The sequence below is a fragment of the Nothobranchius furzeri genome, chromosome 9 (assembly GCF_043380555.1).
Source record: "Nothobranchius furzeri strain GRZ-AD chromosome 9, NfurGRZ-RIMD1, whole genome shotgun sequence".
In the NCBI taxonomy this organism is placed as follows: domain Eukaryota; kingdom Metazoa; phylum Chordata; class Actinopteri; order Cyprinodontiformes; family Nothobranchiidae; genus Nothobranchius; species Nothobranchius furzeri.
In genome coordinates this window covers 53057696-53079653 of record NC_091749.1, presented here as the reverse complement: position 1 = coordinate 53079653, position 21958 = coordinate 53057696, and the positions used below count along the sequence as shown (strand labels likewise).

Sequence of the window (21958 nt, the reverse complement as noted above, 5' to 3'; positions counted from 1 at the left end):
TATCCATGGGCATTTTCATGTGAGATCCTGTGACATCTGGCTTAGATTTTTTTTTCTCTATCTTGCATCTTGTCTCTTTTTTCCCATTTTCTCTCCCCGTTTGTTCCTCCGTTACGTCTCATTTCACTGCTCGCTTTAGATCTTCAGTTTTCTCATCCTCTCCTGCTGTTTCCTCTTTCAGTACTTTTCTTCCCCTGCTCCTCTTTTGTTACCACCATCCTTCGTTTTTTTCTTTTTGCTTTTTGCAACACTTGTCCTGTTATTACATTTACATTTGAAATTATGTTTACCGCCTGTCTCTCTCTGTGTGTGTATGTGCGTGTGTATTTGTGTTTGTGTGTGAATGCGTGGGTGTGTTATGAGATTAAAAGTAGCCGTGCACCCTAGTTTTGCACTGAACACTTGGAATAAACAGCAATCTGTTGTGGATAACATGCTTTAACTTTGTTGACTTGCATCCAGTATTTATTTTTATCTGGTTTTTTGTGTCATTTTATAGATGCCCACATCCACGGGGACCAGCAATAAATGCAACAGTGAAACAAGGCTGAAATAATATATTGCCAGAAATTGAAGTAGCCAGTTGGGAGGCGGTTAGGACAGAGACAACAGCAGCCCAAAGGATGAAATTTATGTCTTTTTATTTCTGCTCATGTATCACCAAAAAACCTAGATGTCCTATAATAACAGAATTGTGTTCCTGGCACAGAAACACCCATCTCAGATTGTTTTTTTTTTTTTTTTTTTTTTTTTTTTTTGTATGTGTGTTTTTGGCTTCTTGTTCATTTTTGTCTTTTTTGTCCATTTTTTTTCTTTCATAGGAATTGTTTTAATCTGTAAATTGCTCATTTAAAGGTGTTGAACATTTGTTTAATCAATACATTTGCAGTAGTGTTGGGTAGGAGTGAATGCCTTGCAAGTTGTACTCCAGGTGGGGTGGGGATCCAGAAGCACCTGGTTCAGCACAGACAAGCAGAGAGTGACATCAGACAGCAGCATTTGAAGTCTTACTTCCTGATATTTGGAAATCTGGCCACAGATTGGATAAGGCAATGCGACTCTACCACTGATGTTTTATCTTCACAAATAACACAAGCCTGGAGGAGCTTCTGCCATGTGGTTGAGTTGCTAATGCTAACAGTTAGCTTCTGCTACCCAATATGTTCTTTGCTGTTTCCTGGATGCTAAAACAACAACCGCCTTCCCCATTGCGAGTCAAGATGGGTGAGTTCAAGCAATTGCTTGACATAGAAGCATTCCATCCATTCATCCATCCATCCATTTTCAGCGGCTTGGTGTCACCATGACAAACCATGTACAACGTCCGCATCACTGCAAATGCAGCACCAATCCGTCTATCAATCTCACGCTCTATTTTTCCCTCACTCTCGAACAAGACCCCAAGATACTTAAACTCCTCCACTTGAGACATGACCTCTTTCCTGACCTGGAGAAGGCATTCCACCCTTTTCTGATTTAAGACCATGGTCTTGGATTTAGAGGAGCTGAGTCTCATCCCAGTCGCTTCACACCCAGCTGCAAATCTCTCCAGTGAAAGCTGAAGATTTCTGTGTGATGAAGCCCAACAGGATCAAATCATCTACAAAAAGCAGAGACCTGATCCTTTGCCACTTAAACAGATCCCCTCTACATCTTGGCTGCACCTAGAAGTTATGCCAATAAAAGTTATGAACAGAATCTGTAATAAAGGGCAGCCTTGGTGGAGTCCAACTCTTACTAGAAACAAGCTCGACTTACTGCCGGCAATGCGGACCGAGTTCTGACACCATTCATACAGGGACCTAACAGCCCATTTCAAAGGGGCTGGTACCCCATACTCCCGGAGTATCCCCTACAGAGCCCCCGAAAGGACGCAAAGCACCTTCTCTAAATCCACAAAACACATGTGGATCAATTGGGCAAATGCCCACGCACCCTCCAGGATCCCCCTAATAGTATAGAGCTGGTCCATTGTTCAACGGCCAGGACGAAAACCACATAATTCCTTCTGAATCTGAGGTTCAAAAATCCAACGACCCTCCTCTCCAGAACATACTCTGTTGGAACATATTCTGCAACCCCCCTTTTAAAATAGGGGGACCACCACCGCAGTATGCCAGTCCAGTGGAACTGCCCCCGATGTTCACGTGATATTGCAGATCTGCGTCAGCCAACACAACCCTACGACATCCAGAGCATTAAATAACTCCAAGCGGATCTTATCCACCCCCCTGAGCCTTGCCACCAAGGAGCTTTTTGACAACCTCATTGACCTTAGCTCCAGAGATTGGAGAGTCCAACCCAAAGTCCTCGAACCCTGCTTCCTCACTAGAAGATGTACTGATGGGACGGAGGAGGTCTTTGAAGTACTTCGCCCACTGATCCACAACATCCCGAGTCAAGGTCAGCAGCACACTGTCCCCACTATAAACAGTGTTGGTAGCACACTGCTATCCCCTCCTGAGGTGCTGGATGGTGGACCAGAATCTTCTCAAGGCTGTACAGAAGTAATGCTCCATGGTCTTACTGAACTCCTCCCATGGCCAGGTTTTTTTGCCTCTGTCACCACCCGAGCCACATTTTGCTTAGACTGCCTGTACCAATCAGCTGCCTCTGGAGTCCACCAGGCAAGAAACAACGGATAGGAATCTTTCTGCAGCTTTACAGCATCCCTAACCACCAGTGTCCACCAGCAAGCTAGAGGGTTTCCACCGCGACAGGCACCCATGACCCTGCGGCCACAGTTCTGGTCGGCCGCCTCAGTGAAGGCACAGAACATAGTCTGTTCGGACTCAATGTCCCCTGCCTGCCCCGGAACGTTTTGGAAGTTCTGTCAGAGGTGGGAATTGAGTCTCATTCTGACAGGAGACTCTGCCTGACATTCCCAGCAGACCCTCACAATATGTTTCGGCCTGCCAGGTCTGACTGGTGTCCTCCCCCACCATTGGAGCCAACTCACCAACAGGTAGTGGTCAGTTGACAGCTCCACCCCTCTCTTCACCGGAGTGTCCAAGAAATGCAGCCGCAGATCAGACGAAATGACAGCAAGGTATCCTGGTGCCAAGAGCACATATGGACACCTTTATGCCTAAACATGGTGTTCATTATTGACAATCCATGACTAGCACAGAAATCCAATAACAAAATACCACTCAAATTCAGATCGGGGGGCCGTTCCTCCCAACCATACCTCTCCAGGTCTTACTGTCATCGCCCATGTGAGCATTAAAGTATAAGCTTATCAGAAGCTAATGCAGCAGATAGGTGTGGGAGACAAATTTTATGTTCAGCCTGCATGAAAAACTCAGTGACTAGTTATAATCACAAATGATAAAAGTGTTTTTTCTGTATTTCACGCCTTTAAAATGCAAGTATTTGGCAGTTAACTCATTCGTTGCCAGCAATTTCCTGATCGGTAAAGCCCTTCGCTGCCAGCGTTTCTCACAGTTTTTGCTGTTTTTTTAAGAGTCACAGAACGTTGCGCTCTAGGATGATGTCGCCGCCAAAACTACCAAAAAAAACAAAAAAAAAAGCAGAGACTCACCTCTTACATCAAGAAGAATCCGCGCTTTTCGAGCGTTGTCTGTTCTTTCATAATCCGTTGTCGAATTGGGATCGGCAGAAGCATTTCCGGTTCACGCCTCACGTTTTTTACAACAACTTCCCAAAACAATCTCCTAACACATGAATTTTCTGCTTCCTGATCACATGACGTGTAATGTACATGGATGAAAATCAGCTTTAGAGCTGAGATGTTAGTTCTCACGGTGCGGGGGCTCGTTCCGGCGCCCAAAGATAGTGAACTGTTGGATTTAAAATGGCGACTTTAGTCATCAATGGCAGTGAATGAGTTAAAAACTCCCAAATGTTCAGCTAAAGACAAAAATCATTTCATTCCACCTTTTTGCCTCTTTCATCCTTCCTTATCCACCTCTCCCTCGTCTCCTCCTATCACAGTCTCTCCCATTTGTCTCTGTTCTTGGTGGACTGGCATTAGTAATGCATTTCCACATTTAGGGATTTTTTGGTCCATTTTGGATCACTTTTGACCTCTCCTTGCAGCTAGTTTAACCTCTTTACACTAAACCATGCTGCCAAATGTCCCCCTCTCACCTCCTCTCATGGGTTTTTCATCCATCAGCCTGTTTTCTCTGCAGGTCTTTATGTTCCTTTACTTTACATTTCTTGTACCATAACAGCCCACTTTCTTCTGGTTCATCTGCTCCTTTATGTTTCTGTTGTTATTGTCACCTGCTTACTATTTTTCTTATTTTTTTTACCATGCCTATCTAACTTGTTTTATTAATTTTTATTTTTATTTTGCTCTTGTGTCATTTGTTCAGTTTTCTTTTGTTCTTTTTTCCACTTCAGTTTCATCCCTCATTTCTCCTCTTTTCTATCATTTCTATCTGCGATGTCAAGCTGGTGACCTTTAAGCATAAATAACTGAAGATGACTTGACATACGTGCTCTCCAAAAAGGAAAAAAAAATCTGTTTTTATTCATCTGATCTGCTCAAACAATAACTTTACCTCATTAACTGAACTTCATCATCCATCAACATGTCAAATACAGTTTTTGTAATTATTTCCTTGGTTTTTCAGTTTCTTTTCAGTGTTGTAGTATTTAAATATTGTCTCTTTATGGACAGCGTAGTAATTATGAGGATGTTATCACACAATCTGAGCCAGAAATTATAGCGTGCATGAATAAATTATAATGCTGTTGCCTAGATGGTGATAGCTATAGGAAAAATTTATTTCTTTCCAAATTTAAAGCATTTTTAGACACATTCCTAGAAATTGATTCTATTTTAGAAAAGCCAATAAAGAAGAAAACTATAACAAAAATAACTTGTTTTAGTTTGTTTTAGTTTTTCAACACACATTAACACACGGAGCACATTTTAGAGGTGCAACCATGGCAACATAAAAGTTGAGATTAATTTATTTTCCCTGCACCATTCCTTGATAAGCCGAACAAAAGACAACACCAAACAACCGTGGACAAACACCCTCATTCCTGAAGGGGATTTTCTCTCAACAATTCGCCTAACAAGCATGTTTTTGGATTTCTGAAGATGTGCACTGAAAAGCCACAGGGAGAAAATGTCAACAGCATTCCAAAAGTCCCCACCTGTGACAGCTCCGAAGTCGAGTCCTAATGCCAGGAAATAGTGAATATAGATGATTTTTAATTCAGCTGAGGTACAGAACATAGGCTGTATACAAATAAGTTATGAAAGGAAGCTGGAAAAAACATATTGGTTGTATTAAATTAATATTTTTCATATGAAAATCCTCACTTGGCTTTCAGAGGTGGGGAGCATGTGTTCTGCTTCTGCTGTGAATTTCAGCTGGGGTCTTATAAACTGGAGTCTACAGGTTCTCCCTCTGCATGTGTAGGTGTGTTTCAGGAATTCTTGCCGCAATCCAAAAACATGCATGTTAGAATAACCAGTGATCTTAATTTGACCAATGGTGGAAGTAACGTCATGTACGCTGTGTGTTCGGTCTCTCCAGGGTGTACCCCACCTCTAACCCACTGACTGCTGGGTCAGACACCTGCTCCCTCAGCTCTGTGTGCAGAAAAAAAAATTTGCTTTAGAAAAACAGATTTTTTTTTTCATGTTAAAATCCTGGCTGTGGCCTTGTTCTTCCCATGCATGTGTGCACGTTCTTTGGGTGCTCCAGTGTCCTCCCATATGCTAAAACCATGCATGTTAGGTTGATGGGGGGTCCAAGTGTGTCACAGGCTGTTAAGCTGGCATTTGTAATTCGACACTGGTCGGCAAAAAGCAGCAGCATTGTGGAAGGACTGGAAAAGCAGTGGGCCAAGAGGTATTGTCTTGTACCTCTAAGAATCCAAGACATAGTTTTTGTTTTACTCTAAAATGAGGTGAGGATGGCTAGAGAGTAATGTTGAGCTAACTACGCAAACAAGTAATTCGGAAAAAAAAATTGTCGGCTCTAAAATGATCTCAAGCCACTTTTTCTATTATCAACAACTCTATTGAACTTACTGCATACGACTCTTCTTCACTCATCATCTAGAGTCTTCTGAGGCTGAGTTGCTCAGTGTTGAATCTTGTTTAGACACAGGGACTGCAGTACCCACATTTGAACACAGGGTGTCATTCTAACTTCATGCGCCTTTAAATCCAGCTCTCTTAAAGGACAGCTCTTGTAAGGAGAGAAAATTATGTTCAGAGATTTTTGCGCACATTGATGATTCAAACTTGACATTTTTGCCACAAGAATGATTTTTTTAATACTATGAATAAGAACATGTGTTTGTTGTTGAGAGTTGCATGACTTAGGAATCAGCTGGAAAACGATAACAAATATGAATAGAGAATGCTGGGTCGCCTAGACACCTGGGTCTTAACACCAAGGTTGAGATCCTGTGGGTCCTCCAGATGAGCATATGATGAAAAACCAGGCGACTATAAACAGGCATCATTACAGTCATATGTAAAGAAAAATGTATCTTCATCTGACCTCAGGTGACTGAGGAAGTCAGAGCCAGGCAAGGTCACATGGAGCCAGAACAGTTGCAAAGTTGTTTTATAGTAGATTTGCTATGCAAAAAAAAGGGGGGGATGGGGGGGTGGGGGAACTCATTACATAGATGGATACACTTTAGTGAGACATATGGTGCAAAAACCCACAGGCGCTGATCTACATACAGCTTCTCGACCAGTTCACAGTAAGTAGGTGGATGTGTGTCACACATCACAGAAACGGCAAACGTTTTTCTGCCCACAAGATGACGGAATCCAGGAGTGAATTTATCCATGTATTTATACAGGGTACCAATTAAATAATTTAAAAACAGAAATGTATTGGCAGACCCCATCACATGCAATAATGCCAGTTATTTCTGATCAGTCACGCACAAACGGAGAAAAACATGGATCGTTCAAAATTTCAAACCTAGAGTGCATGAATGACTTCAGCAAATAAAGCATTGGCTACAGGAAATGTTTACAGGACCATCTCATGTTTATCAGCAGACTTCAGTTTTATTTATTTATTTTTGTGTTATTACAGACAAATGAAAGGAATCAAATTAAAGTTCATTTGAAGAGACCATCGACCGTAAGTGCACGGAGAACAGAAAACAAAACAGATTAAATAAACAAAACAAGAATAAAGAACAAACTGTGCAAACCTATCTTATGAATAATTGGGACATTGTGCAGGACCCGTAGCATTATTTGCTAAATGCCTGATTCTGTCTTTTGATATTTTCTCAATTTTTATTCTTTTTCTCATTTGACTTTAGCAGCAGCACAGTGTTGTTAGTAATAGATGAGACCTGTAAAGAGCTTTCTTCCTTGTTTTTCTTTACTTCCCCTTCATTGCTGTTTTATTCTGTCTGTGCACCAATAACATAATAAAAGGTTACCTACAGTTGCTCATGTTACTTTGGGGAGGCTGGTGGAACATCTGCTTTCAGGCAGTCGCTTACATCATTTCCTTTTTTTTTCCTTCAGTACACCATTTTCTTTTTTTCCCATCACTTTGGTTGCTGTTGGTAACAAACTGCATGAAAAGCCCCAGCTGATGTAATAATTACCAAAGGCTACCAACTTATCATTTTAGTTACAATACTTAAGAAATGGTTTTAAAGTGTCCTTCTGCTCCCGCTTTCTTCTTATTCTATATAGAAGTTAGATTTTCTGTAATGGTTGCATCTCCAGCCCAGGCCTAACATTAACAAAGGAATACAAAAGGGAAACTAAATTATCATAATTAGACACATTTATAACCATGTTGTCCAAGTTATGCAGAATGTGTTATTCTATTGTATTCTTTGAGAAAATGCATTTTAGCAATGATTAGATAATCATGTTTGTTGAGGTGTTAAATGTATGTCAAGATCTAAAAGGCACAATAGGAGCATGGTCAACACAGCCATGCCTTCTTTTCTTTAATCACTAAAACAAAATAACTTGAATAAGAGAAAAGTATGGAGCCTTGCTCACACTAAGTCCATCCATCCATGCTCTTCTGCTTATCCAAAGTCGGGTTGCGGGGGCAGTAGCCTAAGCCGAGAGGCCCAGACATTTTCGATTCAAGACCATGGTTTTGGATTTAGAGGAGCTGCTTCACACTCGGCTGCAAATTGCTCCAGTGAGAGCGAGAGATCACGTTGTGATGAAACCAATGGGACCACATCATCTGCAAAAAGCAGAGACCCGAACCTTGAGCCAGTGCTTAGGCTAGTGTTAATTTTTCAAATAAAAATCAGAGATCAAGAAAAAGCATTCCTTAACAGTAGAAAACAAAGATTAACAATTTTCTTTTCAGCTAAAATGTATGCTTGTCAATGCAGAGTAGGTTAATATGAGTAACCAGATCTTAATGTTTAAGTAAAAGTCAACACAACTATGCAGGTGAAACATGAAAATTTAGAATATTGCGCCAAGTCCATTTATTTCAGCCATTTAACCATTTAAAGACAATTTAAAGCACACGTGTCAAACTAAGGCACAATTCTGCCCTGCAGACTATTTATATTCCGTCCACATGATCAAATGTGCATTAAACGGCCTTCCAGAGCATTTGCCACAAATGCTACAAATCCCATGGTGCTTTGCAGCATTAGCGCGTCATTCAAAGCGCCTCCTCCTTTCCTGTTTACAATCATTGGCGTCCATGCAAGTGTTCACATCTACTGCCGTCCTTCCTCAGTCTCAGACAGACTGATGATACTCATCTTACTTAGTCAGCGCCAAATTTATCTCACACACAGATTTACTCACTAATCTGTTTGCAGTTGACGAGGAACACCCAAACAGCCTTTTGGCCTGCAACTTTGTCCCAGGTTTTCATTTTGGCCCAGTGTGAATTTGTTTGACACCTCTAATGTAAAGGCTCAGGAACCCTTCTGTGTATTGGATTCATTAATTGATCAGTGTGACACTCTGAGTTTAGAATATTGAAACTTTTCACAATGTTAATTGAGATTTTCAGTTTGGGGTTTTCAAAAGCTGAAAGGCATAAGCATCACAACTATAACAAATAAAGGCTTGAGACGCCTCACTTTGCATGTAATGAGTCTATCTCATATTTTAGTTTCACCATTTAAGTTGAAACACTGGCATCAGAAACAAACTTTTGCACCATGTGCTAAGTTGTTGAGTTTGACATGACATCAGGCTTTAGCGACCATCTATAACAGTCTTGGAGGCCCAATATCCAGCATGTTTAGTGGTTTCTCTGATTCAACACACTTGATTCACCTGTGAAGCAGCTCATCAGGCTCCGCAGAAGCCTGTTAAGTCCCTGCTGATTGAAATCAGGTGTTGAAACAGAGTTAAAACTAAAACGTGCTGGATAACGGACCTCCAGGCCAGGAATTGAATACCCCTGATAAATTACAACATCAAGTTACTTTATCCACTAAGTGTCCCGTCCTGTCACCAAATCACACTGGATGTTTAGCGTCGTCTTCCTCCGCTTATCCGGGTCGCGGGGGCAGCATCCCAACTAGGGAGCTCCAGACCGTCCTCTCCCAGCCACCTTCAAAAGTTACTCCGGCATGACCCCAAGGCATTCCCGGACCAGATTGGAGATGTAACCTCGCCAAAGTGTCCTGGGTCAACCCGGGGGCCTCCTGCCTCATGGCCATCGGTGAGGATTGGGACGTAGATCGACCGGTAAATCGAGAGCCTGGCTTTCTGGCTCAGCTCCCTCTTCACCAGGACATATCGGCTCTGCGTCCGCAACACTGCAGACACTGAACCAATCTGCCAGTCAATCTCCCGATCCCTCCTACCCTCACTCGTGAACAAGACCCCGAGATACTTAAACTCCTCCAATTGAGGTAGGACCTCTCTCCTGGCCCGGAGTTGGCAAGCCACCCTTTCCCGGTCCAGAACCATGGTCTCAGATTTGGAGGTGCTGATCCTCATCCCAGCTGCTTCACACTCGGCCGCAAACCTACCCCACAAGTGCTGAAGGTCAGAGCTGGATGAAGCTAGGAGGACCACATCATCCGCAAAAAGCAGAGATGAGATTCTCCTGCCACCAAAATCGACACACTCCACACCACGGCTGTGCCTAGAAACCACAGGGTGCCCCTGGGGACACGGTCATAAGCCTTCTCCAAATCCACAAAACACATGTGGATTGGATGGGCAAACTCCCATGCCCCCTCCATCACCCTTCCATGGGTATAGAACTGGTCCACAGTTCCACGGCCAGGATGAAAACCACATTGCTCATCCTCAATCTGAGATTCAACTATCGATCAGACCCTCCTCTCCAGTATCTTGGAGTAGACCTTTCCAGGGAGGCTGAGGAGTGTGATCCCCCTAAAGTTGGAACACACCCTCCGGTCACCCTTCTTAAAGATGGGAATCACCACCCCGGTCTGCCACTCCACAGGAACTGCCCCCGATGACCACACAATGTTGCAGAGACGTGTCAACCACATCCATAGCCTTGGGATACCCAGGACAAATCTCATCCACCCCGGGGGCTCCGCCACTGTGTAGTTGTTTGACTACCTCAGCAGCTTCTGCCCCCGAGATTGGACAGTCCATCCCCAGGTCTCCCAGCTCTGGCTCCTCCTCGGAATGTGTGTAGGTGGGATTGAGAAGTTCCTCAAAGTATTCCTTCCACCGCCCGACTATAGCCCCAGTTGACATCAGCAGCTCCCCATCCTCGCTGTAAACAGTGTGAGCGAGTTGCTGCCTCCCTCTGCTGAGGCACCGGACAGTTTGCCAGAACCTCTTTGGCGCCAATCGATAGTCTTTCTCCATGGCCTCACCAAACTCCTCCCATGCCCGAAATTTAGCCTCGGCAACTGCCACTGCTGCACCCCGCTTGGCAATCCGGTACCTGTCTGCTGCATCTGGAGACCCACAGACCAGCCACGCCCTGTAGGCCTCCCTCTTCAGCCTGATGGCTCCCCGAACCTCTGGTGTCCACCAGCGGGTACGGGGGTTGCCACCACGACTGGCACCGGCCGCCTTGCGACCGCAGCTAGCAACAGCTGCCTCAACAGTCGCAGAGTGGAACAAGGCCCACTCTGAGTCGATGTCCCCCACTGCTCTCGAGACGCGGTCAAAGCTCTGCCAGAGGTGGGAGTTGAAGACCATCTTGATAGGTTCTTCTGCCAAGCGTTCCCAGCAGACCCTCACTATGTGTTTGGGTCTGCCAGGTCTATGCGGCATCTTCCCTTGCCATCTGATCCAACTCACCACCAGATGGTGATCAGTTGACAGCTCCACTCCTCTCTTCACTCGGGTGTCCAAAACAAACGGCCACAGGTCAGATGATACGACTACAAAATCTATCATCGACCTGCAACCTAGGCTGCCCTGGTAACAAGTGTACCGACGGGCATCCTTATGATCGAACATGGTGTTTCGTTATGGCCAAACTGCGGCTTGCACAGAAGTCCAATAATGAAACACTACTAGAGTTCAGATCGGGCAGGACATTCCTCCCGTTCCTCCCATTCATACCCCTCCAGGTCATGCTCCATGCCCACGTGAGCATTGAAGTCCCCCAGCAGGACAATGAGTTCCCTGATGGAGCACTATCTAGCACTCGTCTCAGGGACTCCAAAAAGGATGGGTAATCTGAACTGATATTTGGCGCATAAGAACAAACAACAGTCAGGACCCGTTCCCCGACCCGAAGGCGCAGGGAAGCTACCCTCTCATCCCCCAGGGTAAACCCCAACACACAGGCAGAGTCTTGGGGCTAATATAAAGCAAACCCCAGCCCTCCGCCTCTCACCTGGAGCAACTCCAGCAAAGGAGAGTGTCCAACCCCTCTCAAGGACTTGGGTTCCAGAGCCAATGCTATGTGTCGAGGTGAGTCCGATTATATCTAGCTGGTACCGCTCAACCTCTGCCACAAGCTCCTGCTCCGCCAGCGAGGTGACGTTCCGTGTCCCAATAACCAGTTTCCTTGTCTGGCGATTGAACCGCCAAGGCTCCCGGCTTGGTCTGCCACCCGATCCACATTGCACCGGACCCTTCATGTTCCTCCTGCGGGTGGTGGGTCCACAGTTGGATGAGCCCATGTATCCGGTTCGGGCTGGGCCCGGCCAGGCCCCATGGGCGAAAGCCCGGCCACCAGGCGCTCGCTCACGGGCCCCAACCCCAGGCCTGGCTCCAGGGTGGGACCCCGGTAACCCTCCAGGCCGGGTACTCCGGCTCATTGTTTTTACTTCTATGAAAGATCTTCTGAACTGTTCTTTGTCTCACCCTTCACCTAAGACCCATTTGTCATGGGAGACCCTACCAGGGACACAAAGTGCCCCAGACAACATAGCTCCTAAGATCATTAGGGCACTCAAACTCCTCCACTACGATAAGGTGACGGTTCAAGGAGGATAAAACTGGATGTTTATATTTCAGGTATTCATTATTAATAGTTAAAAGAGAAACATTTTTCATAAAATACTGTGTTGCACTTGTTACACAGCTAGCTCCAGAAGGAAAAATGGCTTTTTGTTTTCTTATTTATTTTAAATTTTGACTTGTCTTGTGATTTTTGTGATTTTACAACCGTTATAACAGAAATATATCAGGTAACAAGTCTTTTTTTTTTCTTCACATATTCATAAAAGAACAGCAGATGCATTTTGCATCAATCAGGACAGTTTCATCTATACTTCCATTTTCTACATTTGAAGGTGGAAAGACTCTCATCCACCAGTGTACGGTCACCGGGTTAATGGAGTTATGTCACGTTTACACTTGGAGAAGATCAGGCACAGTCTGAGGGGTTCAGTAGGAAACTTTAATGTTGTTTGGTTGTCATTAATAAAAAAATTTAAAAGTACATTTTCAAAATACAACATAAATATTTGGATTCATTTTTGTTTTCTAGTTTAGTGATATTCCGATATGTTTTTTTATTGAAAATAAACAAAAATTTTGAAAAAGCTAATTTGAGATCTTGCCATCTACAGCCTTGCAACCAAACAAGACCCTACGCTTCTGTAAATGCTTGACACGCTAACAAGAACTAAAATATAGGATTATTATAACAGCAAATATGTTTTTTGTATTACTACTTACTACCTGCTCCTGTTTAGGTTGTGTATTTTTGCAGGTTTATTGGCGACGTTGACTTGTTTTGTTAATATTTAACAAGGTGTTTCCTGTAAATGTCACTAACTTTACCATGTCTCTGGTGTTTCCCTGACACGCTATTCAAATATTCTACTGTCAGACATATGCCCCACCTTTATTTCCTGTCTCACCCATTATTAAAGGTGTGGAACACTGAAAATACATTTTTTAATGATAATTTCTGATTATAATCACTGAGAACTTGAGGCTGATAATGAAAATAGTCTTCTACATCCATCTCTTGCATTAGCTTCTGATAGAAAATAGACGGTGAAACTATAGGATTAGAAAAGCTTGACAGATATATGTCACTCTGTCACTAAACATTCATGGATTCCCCCATCTTGACTCACAACAGGAAAGGCCATTGTTGGTTTAACGTCCAGGCAACAGCAAAGAATGCTTCAACTAGTAGAAGCTAATTTAGCATTAGCAACTTCTCCACACAGCAGAACTCCTTCAAACTTGTTATTTGTGAAGAAAACAACATCCACATTGCTAGTCAGTGGTAGAGTTGTGTTTTTGTTGTTATCCAATCTGTAGCAAGATGTCCAAATATCAGGAAATAAGACTCTAAAACCTGCCGTCTGAAGCTCTGCTGTGATGTGGGTAACTTTTACTTTCTGGAAATGGTGCATCAGTATCTTTTACCCCTCCGAGCTTGACCTACAAGGCATTCATTTCTAGACCACTGCAGTTGTATTGATGAAACGAGTGTTCCACACCTTTAAGGCAGCAGCATTTCCAAAATGTTGATAATCCCTAAACAATAAATTGACCATTTTGTTCCTTTTTTGGCATTTCCTTATTCTGGATCATTCTGATTCATCCATAACTGCCTAATAATTCATGCTCCACATCTTTATGATTTATTCTGCAGTGTGTGGCAGACTGATTGACAAGAGCATGAGAAAGAGGCTATTTAGTGGACGGTATTGAATAAAATTTAAATGCCCTCACTATCCTCAGATTCCAACCCATCAGTCTTCCTGAACATGACAACACAAACCTGCAGCTTGTGATATGATGACACACCTCACCCTCGCCTTAACCAGCACTAAACTACTGCTTTTTTAGCCTGATGTTCTTAATGATTTGTAACTCTGTTAATTAAAGCACAGAAAGCAGCTCCAGTGCATGACCTATTAAAATGTTTGTGACATCTAAACAATTTGATCTTTAATCTGTTTTAGGAAAATTTCAGCAGAACAGGGACTCCTACATGGAGGTGATTTATAAAACATCAGAAGCTGAATGCCATGTTCAACCTGCTGTTATTTTAAAGCTATTTTGATGGCACAATATACCACTCAACAGGTTAGCATAGTGACAAGCTTCAGTTCCTCATGAGACTTGAGTTACGTGCAAGGGATCAATATTGTTACTACCAGTGGTTCCCAATCATTTCAGCTTCAGACCCACAAAATAGCAATCTTTCAAGACATGTGACCCCAGATGTCTCTAATTGGACAAGAAACACATGCTTAAAAAGCTAAATAATTCAGGACATAAATAAAATAAAATGCTTCAGCTCATATTCACTTACATCTATTTAAGACATTTTAGTTGAGTTTCTTCTTTTTGATAATTATGCCAGAAATTTAGAAACAGCATTTTTTTCTGCAATTTTATTTCTGGAACACCCCCATACCATACATACCATACCATACCATACCATACCATACATACCATACCATACCATAACATAGATACCATACCATACCATGCCATACCATACCATAACATAGATACCATACCATACCATGCCATACCATACATACCATACCATACCATACCATACCATACATACCATACCATACCATAACATAGATACCATACCATACGATGCCATACCATACCATAACATAGATACCATACCATACCATGCCATACCATACATACCATACCATACCATACCATACCATACCATAACATAGATACCATACCATACCATGCCATACCTTACCATACCATACCATACCATACCATACCATACCATACCATACCATACCATACATACCATACCATACCATAACATAGATACCATACCATACCATGCCATACCATACCATAACATAGATACCATACCATACCATGCCATACCATACATACCATACCATACCATACCATACCATACCATACCATACATACCATACCATACCATACCATACCAGTTTATTTATAAAGCACATTTAAAAATAGCTTGGGAGCTAACCAAAGTGCTGTACAGGAGAGTGAAAGACTCAAACACAACAACAAAGACAGCATAGAAGTAAAACATAATGCTAAATACATATAACACACAAAAAAGCAAGGCATAAAATTACAATAAAAGTTAACTAACCATAAAACAAGTAAAAGCACCAAGATAAGAGAAAAAAGAGAAACAAGTAAAAACTAACTGAGCAACATTAGTGAGCTAAAAAGTACAGAAGAAAGTCACAAGCTGCCGCTAAGCTGACGTATGAAGACAGTCATGTAGGAAAAGCCAGGCTAAAATAATGTGTTTTGAGGGCAGACTTAAACCTACAGAGGGAAGGTGCCTGACATACATGGAGGGGCAGAGAGTTCCACAGTTTGGGGGCAGCATGTGAGAAGGCACGCTCACCCAGTATGGTTCTTGGTGAGGCAATTTGGGGTCCCGACACCTACTTGGGGTCCTCTGGTTTTAAGTGGCGGTTACATCTGGTTACATCGAGAGGAGCCAGTTTAGGTGGCTTGGGCATCTAGTTAAGATGCTGCCTTCCTGGTGAGGTTTTCCGGTCACATCCAACCAGGAGGAGGGCCAAAGGAAAACACAGGAAACACAGGAGGGTCTATGCCTCACACCTTTGGATTTCCCCGGTGGAGCTGGCCCAAGTGACTGGAGAGAGGGAAGTCTAGGTCTCCCTGCTTAAGCAGTCGCCCTCGTGACCTGATCCCGGATAAGTGGATGAAAATGGATAGTTGGATGGATGTATGGTTTAAAGTGATCGTTGAGCGAGGTTGTAGTGGTTTTTGAATGGCCACAGTTGGAAGAAATGGTGATTTATTTTAGCCAGGGTTAAATGTTATTCCCAGTTGGCTGGGCTCGAAAGTGGATTAAAGTCATTTAGTTTTTACAACGTCCAAAAAAGAAAAAAGAAAAACAAAAAGATGGCAAATCAGTTAAGCTAACATTTATTTGATCTGTGACACTTCCAGTCCTATATTCATATTTAATTAGGACTATTTAGAATATGAGGCCTCATTGTCAAGCTTTAAAATAGTTTATTATTGGGTATTATTGCTATTCTATGCCAGGGGTCACCTACATGAATGACTTCAGCACACCAGAAACTGATGTTTTAATCACCTCCTTACGATGTAGAGTTCTGCAGAGGCCAGTTAATTACTCGTTCATGTGCATCAGGTATGTAGGAGGGAGGGAACCACAACAGTTTGCAGGAAAGTTGCCCTCGAGAAATAAAGCTGTTGACTCTTGTTCTACAATGACAGAAATCCACTTTGTAACCAGCCCCTCTGTAATTAACTGTTAGCCTATTTATCTGGTCAGACTGAATCTCTATTTATCTAAACCAAAGAGTTTTCTGAAGCACGTATGATATTAATTGTGTATAACTTTTCGATTGACAATCCCTTCTAAAGATCAGAACCATCACTTTATAGGAAAGGTCAGTTTTTTTATATATATAAACTAAAAGTTTGGAATATACATTGTGTTTTGATGACATTCAGTGATTAGATTCACTTTCAATATAGGAATTTGAACAAGAGTTATTGTTTGGGTTTTGTTTAGTTTTGTTTTTATCGTTTTTTACTTTACAAATCACTTTTTGTTTTGTAACAGTAGCTGCGTTTTCATGTGGCAAATTTCCTCAATCCGATTGAAATCTTGGTTGATCGGAATTTCCGAATCTCTGTTCACATGGACACGAACTGAAATGATCCGATCATGCCGTGCGTACATATGCACCAAGCATTTAATCCGATTAAATAGGTTGAGCATGCGCAGAGTTGCCTTTCACGAAAGAAAAATTGTAAACAAACGCCATGAAACGAAAAGAAAAATGTAAAAACAGAAATAACTATTCTTCCTGCTTTCCTGATCCATTTATTCAATTTAATATTTTTATTTAGCTCATAGAAGTTACGTTTTCTTCAGTGAATAACTGCAGATATATGCTTTGCTGCATTTTATTGTTGATTAAAATAAGGGAGGGTTATGTCTGCCTCTTGATCAGCTGGTCCGCAGGTCTGAATTGACAGCTGTTGCGCTGCGCTGCGGCAGAGCGGGGACGGGGTGTGGGGGGTGGGGGGGGGGGGGGGGGGGGGGGTTAGCCTCATGTTTTATTACTGAGCTCTGTTGTGGCTTATTATTAATAACATGTGACGATCAGCTGAAACTGTTGAGAAAAATCTGTTCAAACAAAATAACAGAAGATGTTCAGAAAGTTTAGAAGCCTGTGTTCATCATTAACGAACCGCATCTCAGGTCATCTGCGTTTACGTGCTTTTAACGAACACGGACTTTACTGTCGTCCAGAGTATTTAACCGAGGACGTTTTCCTACCCAACATCAGCCTCCAATCAGGTCTGCAAAACCCAGATTATCCTGTGTTCTTTACAAGCGTGTCTCCATCACCTGCTGCAGAAGCTGCTGTGTTCAAAGCTGACAGAAACGGGGATCCGTGCGCTGCAACCCCCACGATAAACCTGCGTATTTCCAGTAAAGATTTGAACATCTTTGTCGAATGATTTGTGCAATAATCAGATTTTTATTTTACTTCCACAAAATGCAAGTTCTGAATTAAATATTACTGAAACGGGACGGCTTGTTGTCGGATTTAAAAGCCGCCGCTTGTTAATTACACCGTCATTTTTGAAGTCAGGCAGTCCAAATGACAGCGGAGAGGCCCGCTGGCTGTTGCACACATGCGCAGTGGGCATTATTTTACCCCAACAATCCGAATGGCTGTGTACATGCACGTCAATCGGAATGAAGAACGGAATAAACCACCTCTCTCAATCGGATTGAAATTTCAATCCGATCGGGCCGAATCGGATCAGAATATTCTGATTGACATGTTTACATGCAGAATTTTCAATCTGAATGGGCATTCAATCCGATTAAATATGCGCATGTAAACATGGCTAATGTTGGCTTTTTTCCATCAGAAATATCAACAGGCAAATAACTTATTAATGAATGTTTGAAAACATGGCTTTTGCACACAAATTATTCAGGAGATCTGAACATTAACTGGTTCAAGTGTTGACTCGTATTTCTGTGTTTTTTTTAAAGGTTATGTTTTATTTTTCAAAAACCTCTTCGTTGGAGTAAAATGAACTGTCTTTGGGTTCAGCTCTTGAATCACTGATCTGTAGACACTTACAGTGATGAATTTGTTGTTTAGTAGATTGTTGTAATTTTTTATTTTACTTTTACAGCAGTCACCTGCATGTGAACTATTTATAGAACAAAGACAATCAGGTTTTAATCTTGAGCCATTCATTTCTACCAAATTCCACAGTTTCACACATACACACCAGCATTGCTGAGATTTTTATTTGATCTTTTTTTTTTTTTTGAAGGGGGCATACTATTACTTTTTTCTGAAGTTATATTACTGCTATGGTCAATACAAAGCATGTTGATACATTTCTTTGCCTAAAGTCCCTCTCACATAAAGCGATAGCTGCAGTTTTGCTCTTGACAGTTTCAGTAACTCCCAGAATGATCCAGAATGATCTGTCACTTCAAGAAAACAAGCTGTTGTTGGCCACACCCATATCTCCCCTGACTGGCTGCTGAGAATAGTGATGGAAATTCCAACTTTTTTTTTAGAGATCCGGTTCTTTTGGCTCAGCTCACCAAAAAAAGCCGACCCTTTTGGCTCCCAAGTGGCTCCTCAGATTTTCTGTTGCGTAAAGTATATTTATCACCAAAAATAATGCAAAACTATATGTAAAATGATTTACAAATGTGAGAAAATGCAATATATCAAATATACATCATCTATATCTTCGTCGCACTCTCCTCTCTCTCGCTCGCCTTTTTCCTCCTCATTCCCCCCCCCCTCTCTCTCTCTCTCTCTCTCTCTCTCTCTCTCTCTCTCTCTCTCTCTCTCTCTCTCTCTCTCTCTCTCTCTCTCTCTCTCTCTCTCTCTCTCTCTCTCTCTCTCTCTCTCTCTCTCTCTCTCTCTCTCTCTCTCTCTCTCTCTCTCTCTCTCTCTCTCTCTCTCTCTCTCTCTCTCGTCTCCCTCCACCTGCATTTGCTCTGCTGTGTGTCTATCTGAGTCTGATCCTCCCTCTTCCCCACCCCTACTGCTCTGTGTGTGGATAGTCTGGACATGCAGTTACACATGTTGTGTGGCTTTCACCAAAGCAAGAGGGGGAGGGGAGGGAGGGTGACAGCTCCCAATGACGAGCCAGTTCCCGTCGTTCACTTCATAGAGCCGGCTCTTCGAGCCGGTTCGTTCGCGACGACACATCACTAGCTGAGAAGCTCTAGTTTTCAGGAGGGGTTTAGAGTAGAGCCGCTGCTCCCCCAGCAGCAACTCTCTCTCGCACATCAAAGCTGGTTCTATAAGGAGCCTAAGTCTCCTTCCCTTCTGGTCAGCTTATGGGTCCCTATAGAACAAAAAAATGAACGCAAGTGAATGGAGCTAAAACAGCTATTTTCTAATCCGCTTTGCCTTATGCCCTGAATCACACATATGTTGTACAGTAACTTGAATAAAAAGTAATGATGTGTGTTTTGACCACACCGGTCACATACTTTGAGATTAATCAGCTTGTAAATGTTTGTAATTAGCTTGATTTCAAATCAGACGTCGGTACGTCGCATATATGATGTCACCGCAGAAGCTCCTCTCCCCTAGCATAGCTGCTATGTAGCAAATGGCCAGATTTATGGTGGTTATTTCCTCCTGATGGAAAAATTTAAAATTTGTAGGACTTACAGTCCTTTTCCCTCTGTTCGTCTCCGTTTCTGGTTTGATGACGTCAATTTATTGATGCCCATTTGTAGCCCTGGACTTAATTTCACACAAAACCTAAAATAACATTTTACCCTGTTCAAAAATAAGAACTTTCTTGGCATTGAAATGAGTCTTTAAAATTCACAGGCATCATATGTGAAATCCATGGCTTATACAAACGGGATTAGAAAATAGCATTTTTTACTCCACTGACTTGATTCATTGTCTTGTCTTTCTGGGAACTGGGGCTCCCTTTTCTACTAGCTACTATCTACTAATATCTACTATGTCACACTGAGAGTTAAATTATACATAAATCATACAAACACAATACAAACTTAAACATAAATTAGGCCAATTCAGAGTAGGTTTCAAATCCAAACACTCAAAATTATATTAACGGTCATAATATAGAACTTAAAATTGAAACTAGAAATAAAGAATTTAACCTTATTTCAGCTTTAATCCAAAAGTTAGAAATTAAAATAACAAAAGAGTAATTCCTAAGCATATTTCATTTAACAGAAGTGCAAACTTTATATGTATTGTTTGTCTTTGTTATTTATATTTGTGGTTTTTCCATTTAAAGGTTGCAGTCTCTGTTTCTCATTTTACTCACTCACAACTCCCTGAGATCCTCGGTCTGCTGTTTATTAATCCTCTGCTCAACAGCACAGGTTATAATTGTGGATTTAGCATTTATAGTTAGTTAATCCAACATGCATGTTTTTGGCCTGTGGAGAGATGCTGGAGCTTGGAGAGAACATGCACACTCCACACAGAAATGTCATAACTTGGCTTTGAACCTGGGACCTTCCTGCTGTGATGCATCAGAGCAACCATCTGTGCCACCATGCAGCCAGTTGATTTTATCATTTCAGCCGTTTTGAGTTATTTTCCTAATGTTTACAAGATGCTTCAATAAACATAGCATACATATGCACAATATCTAACATACTGTACAATCATCAGCTTGTGGAGAATTTGGAGGGTGTCTCTAAATTGGAAAAACACAAAAGTCTTCCCCTAAATGACAGATAGTGAGTTTTCAGCAAATATTTTTAATTGAATAACTAACTGACTGACTTTCTAAATAAATAAATAAAATGAAGCAATTCCCACTTCTTTTCTGCATCATATAATCCACTGTATTTACTGCTATTTGTGAAGCGTGTATACTCAACAATTTTCACAGCGGTGGTCGATCTTGCTGCAATCTATAATGCTGCAATCTGTAATTACATGGCAGCACTTTGCATCAGCATTCAGGTGCATATCTCTTCTACCTCAGACTGAAGTACAGAGACATTTTCTTCCATTCATGAGCCAAGTGCACATGCTGCAACAGAATATTAAACTGATCAGAAATACTTGTTCTTCGGTCTACGCATGATTGTCACCATCATATGGAACTGCAGAAGTACACGGCACCTTTATATGCATTTATATATACACACACACATATAAAAAGTGCATTTTGTCCCCTATGCAAAGGTCTCTCATGTCCAACAGTGGATTATGTTGATCATCAACAGCTAGACTCTTGTTATATGAAGTCTGGTCTTTCTCAGTTGTCTCGTCTTTTGGTGTGTTCTCAAAAATATGACACCATGCTAGAAATACTTTTGCTTTCCACACAGTTATGAAACGTGATGAGATCCGATTTCACTAAGTCCTGCTGGGATTTTGGTATTTTTATTAAGGAATTTTGCTATATGTTTACCTTCAGGCTGACTGGTACAACTCTGCCCTCACCGGTGATATCCAATAAGAACTGGCTGCGGATACACTTCACCTCAGACAGCAATCATAGAAGGAAAGGATTCAGTGCTCAATATCAAGGTATGTTATAATTTTTCAGGCTTACTTCTTGGCTCTTGACCCTTTTATT

The 21958-nt window shown here is 42.0% G+C and overlaps 1 protein-coding gene across 2 annotated transcripts in view; it reads left to right on the top strand.

Moving 5' to 3' along the window:
- LOC107381856 (CUB and sushi domain-containing protein 1) overlaps window positions 1-21958 on the top strand; it is a 668617-nt gene that overhangs the window by 379160 nt on the left and 267499 nt on the right. For both annotated transcript variants that reach the window (XM_015953775.3, XM_015953774.3), the window contains exon 6: window positions 21797-21909. In XM_015953775.3, coding sequence (XP_015809261.3) covers window positions 21797-21909 — 113 coding nt within the window. The remainder of the gene's footprint in view (window positions 1-21796; window positions 21910-21958) is intronic.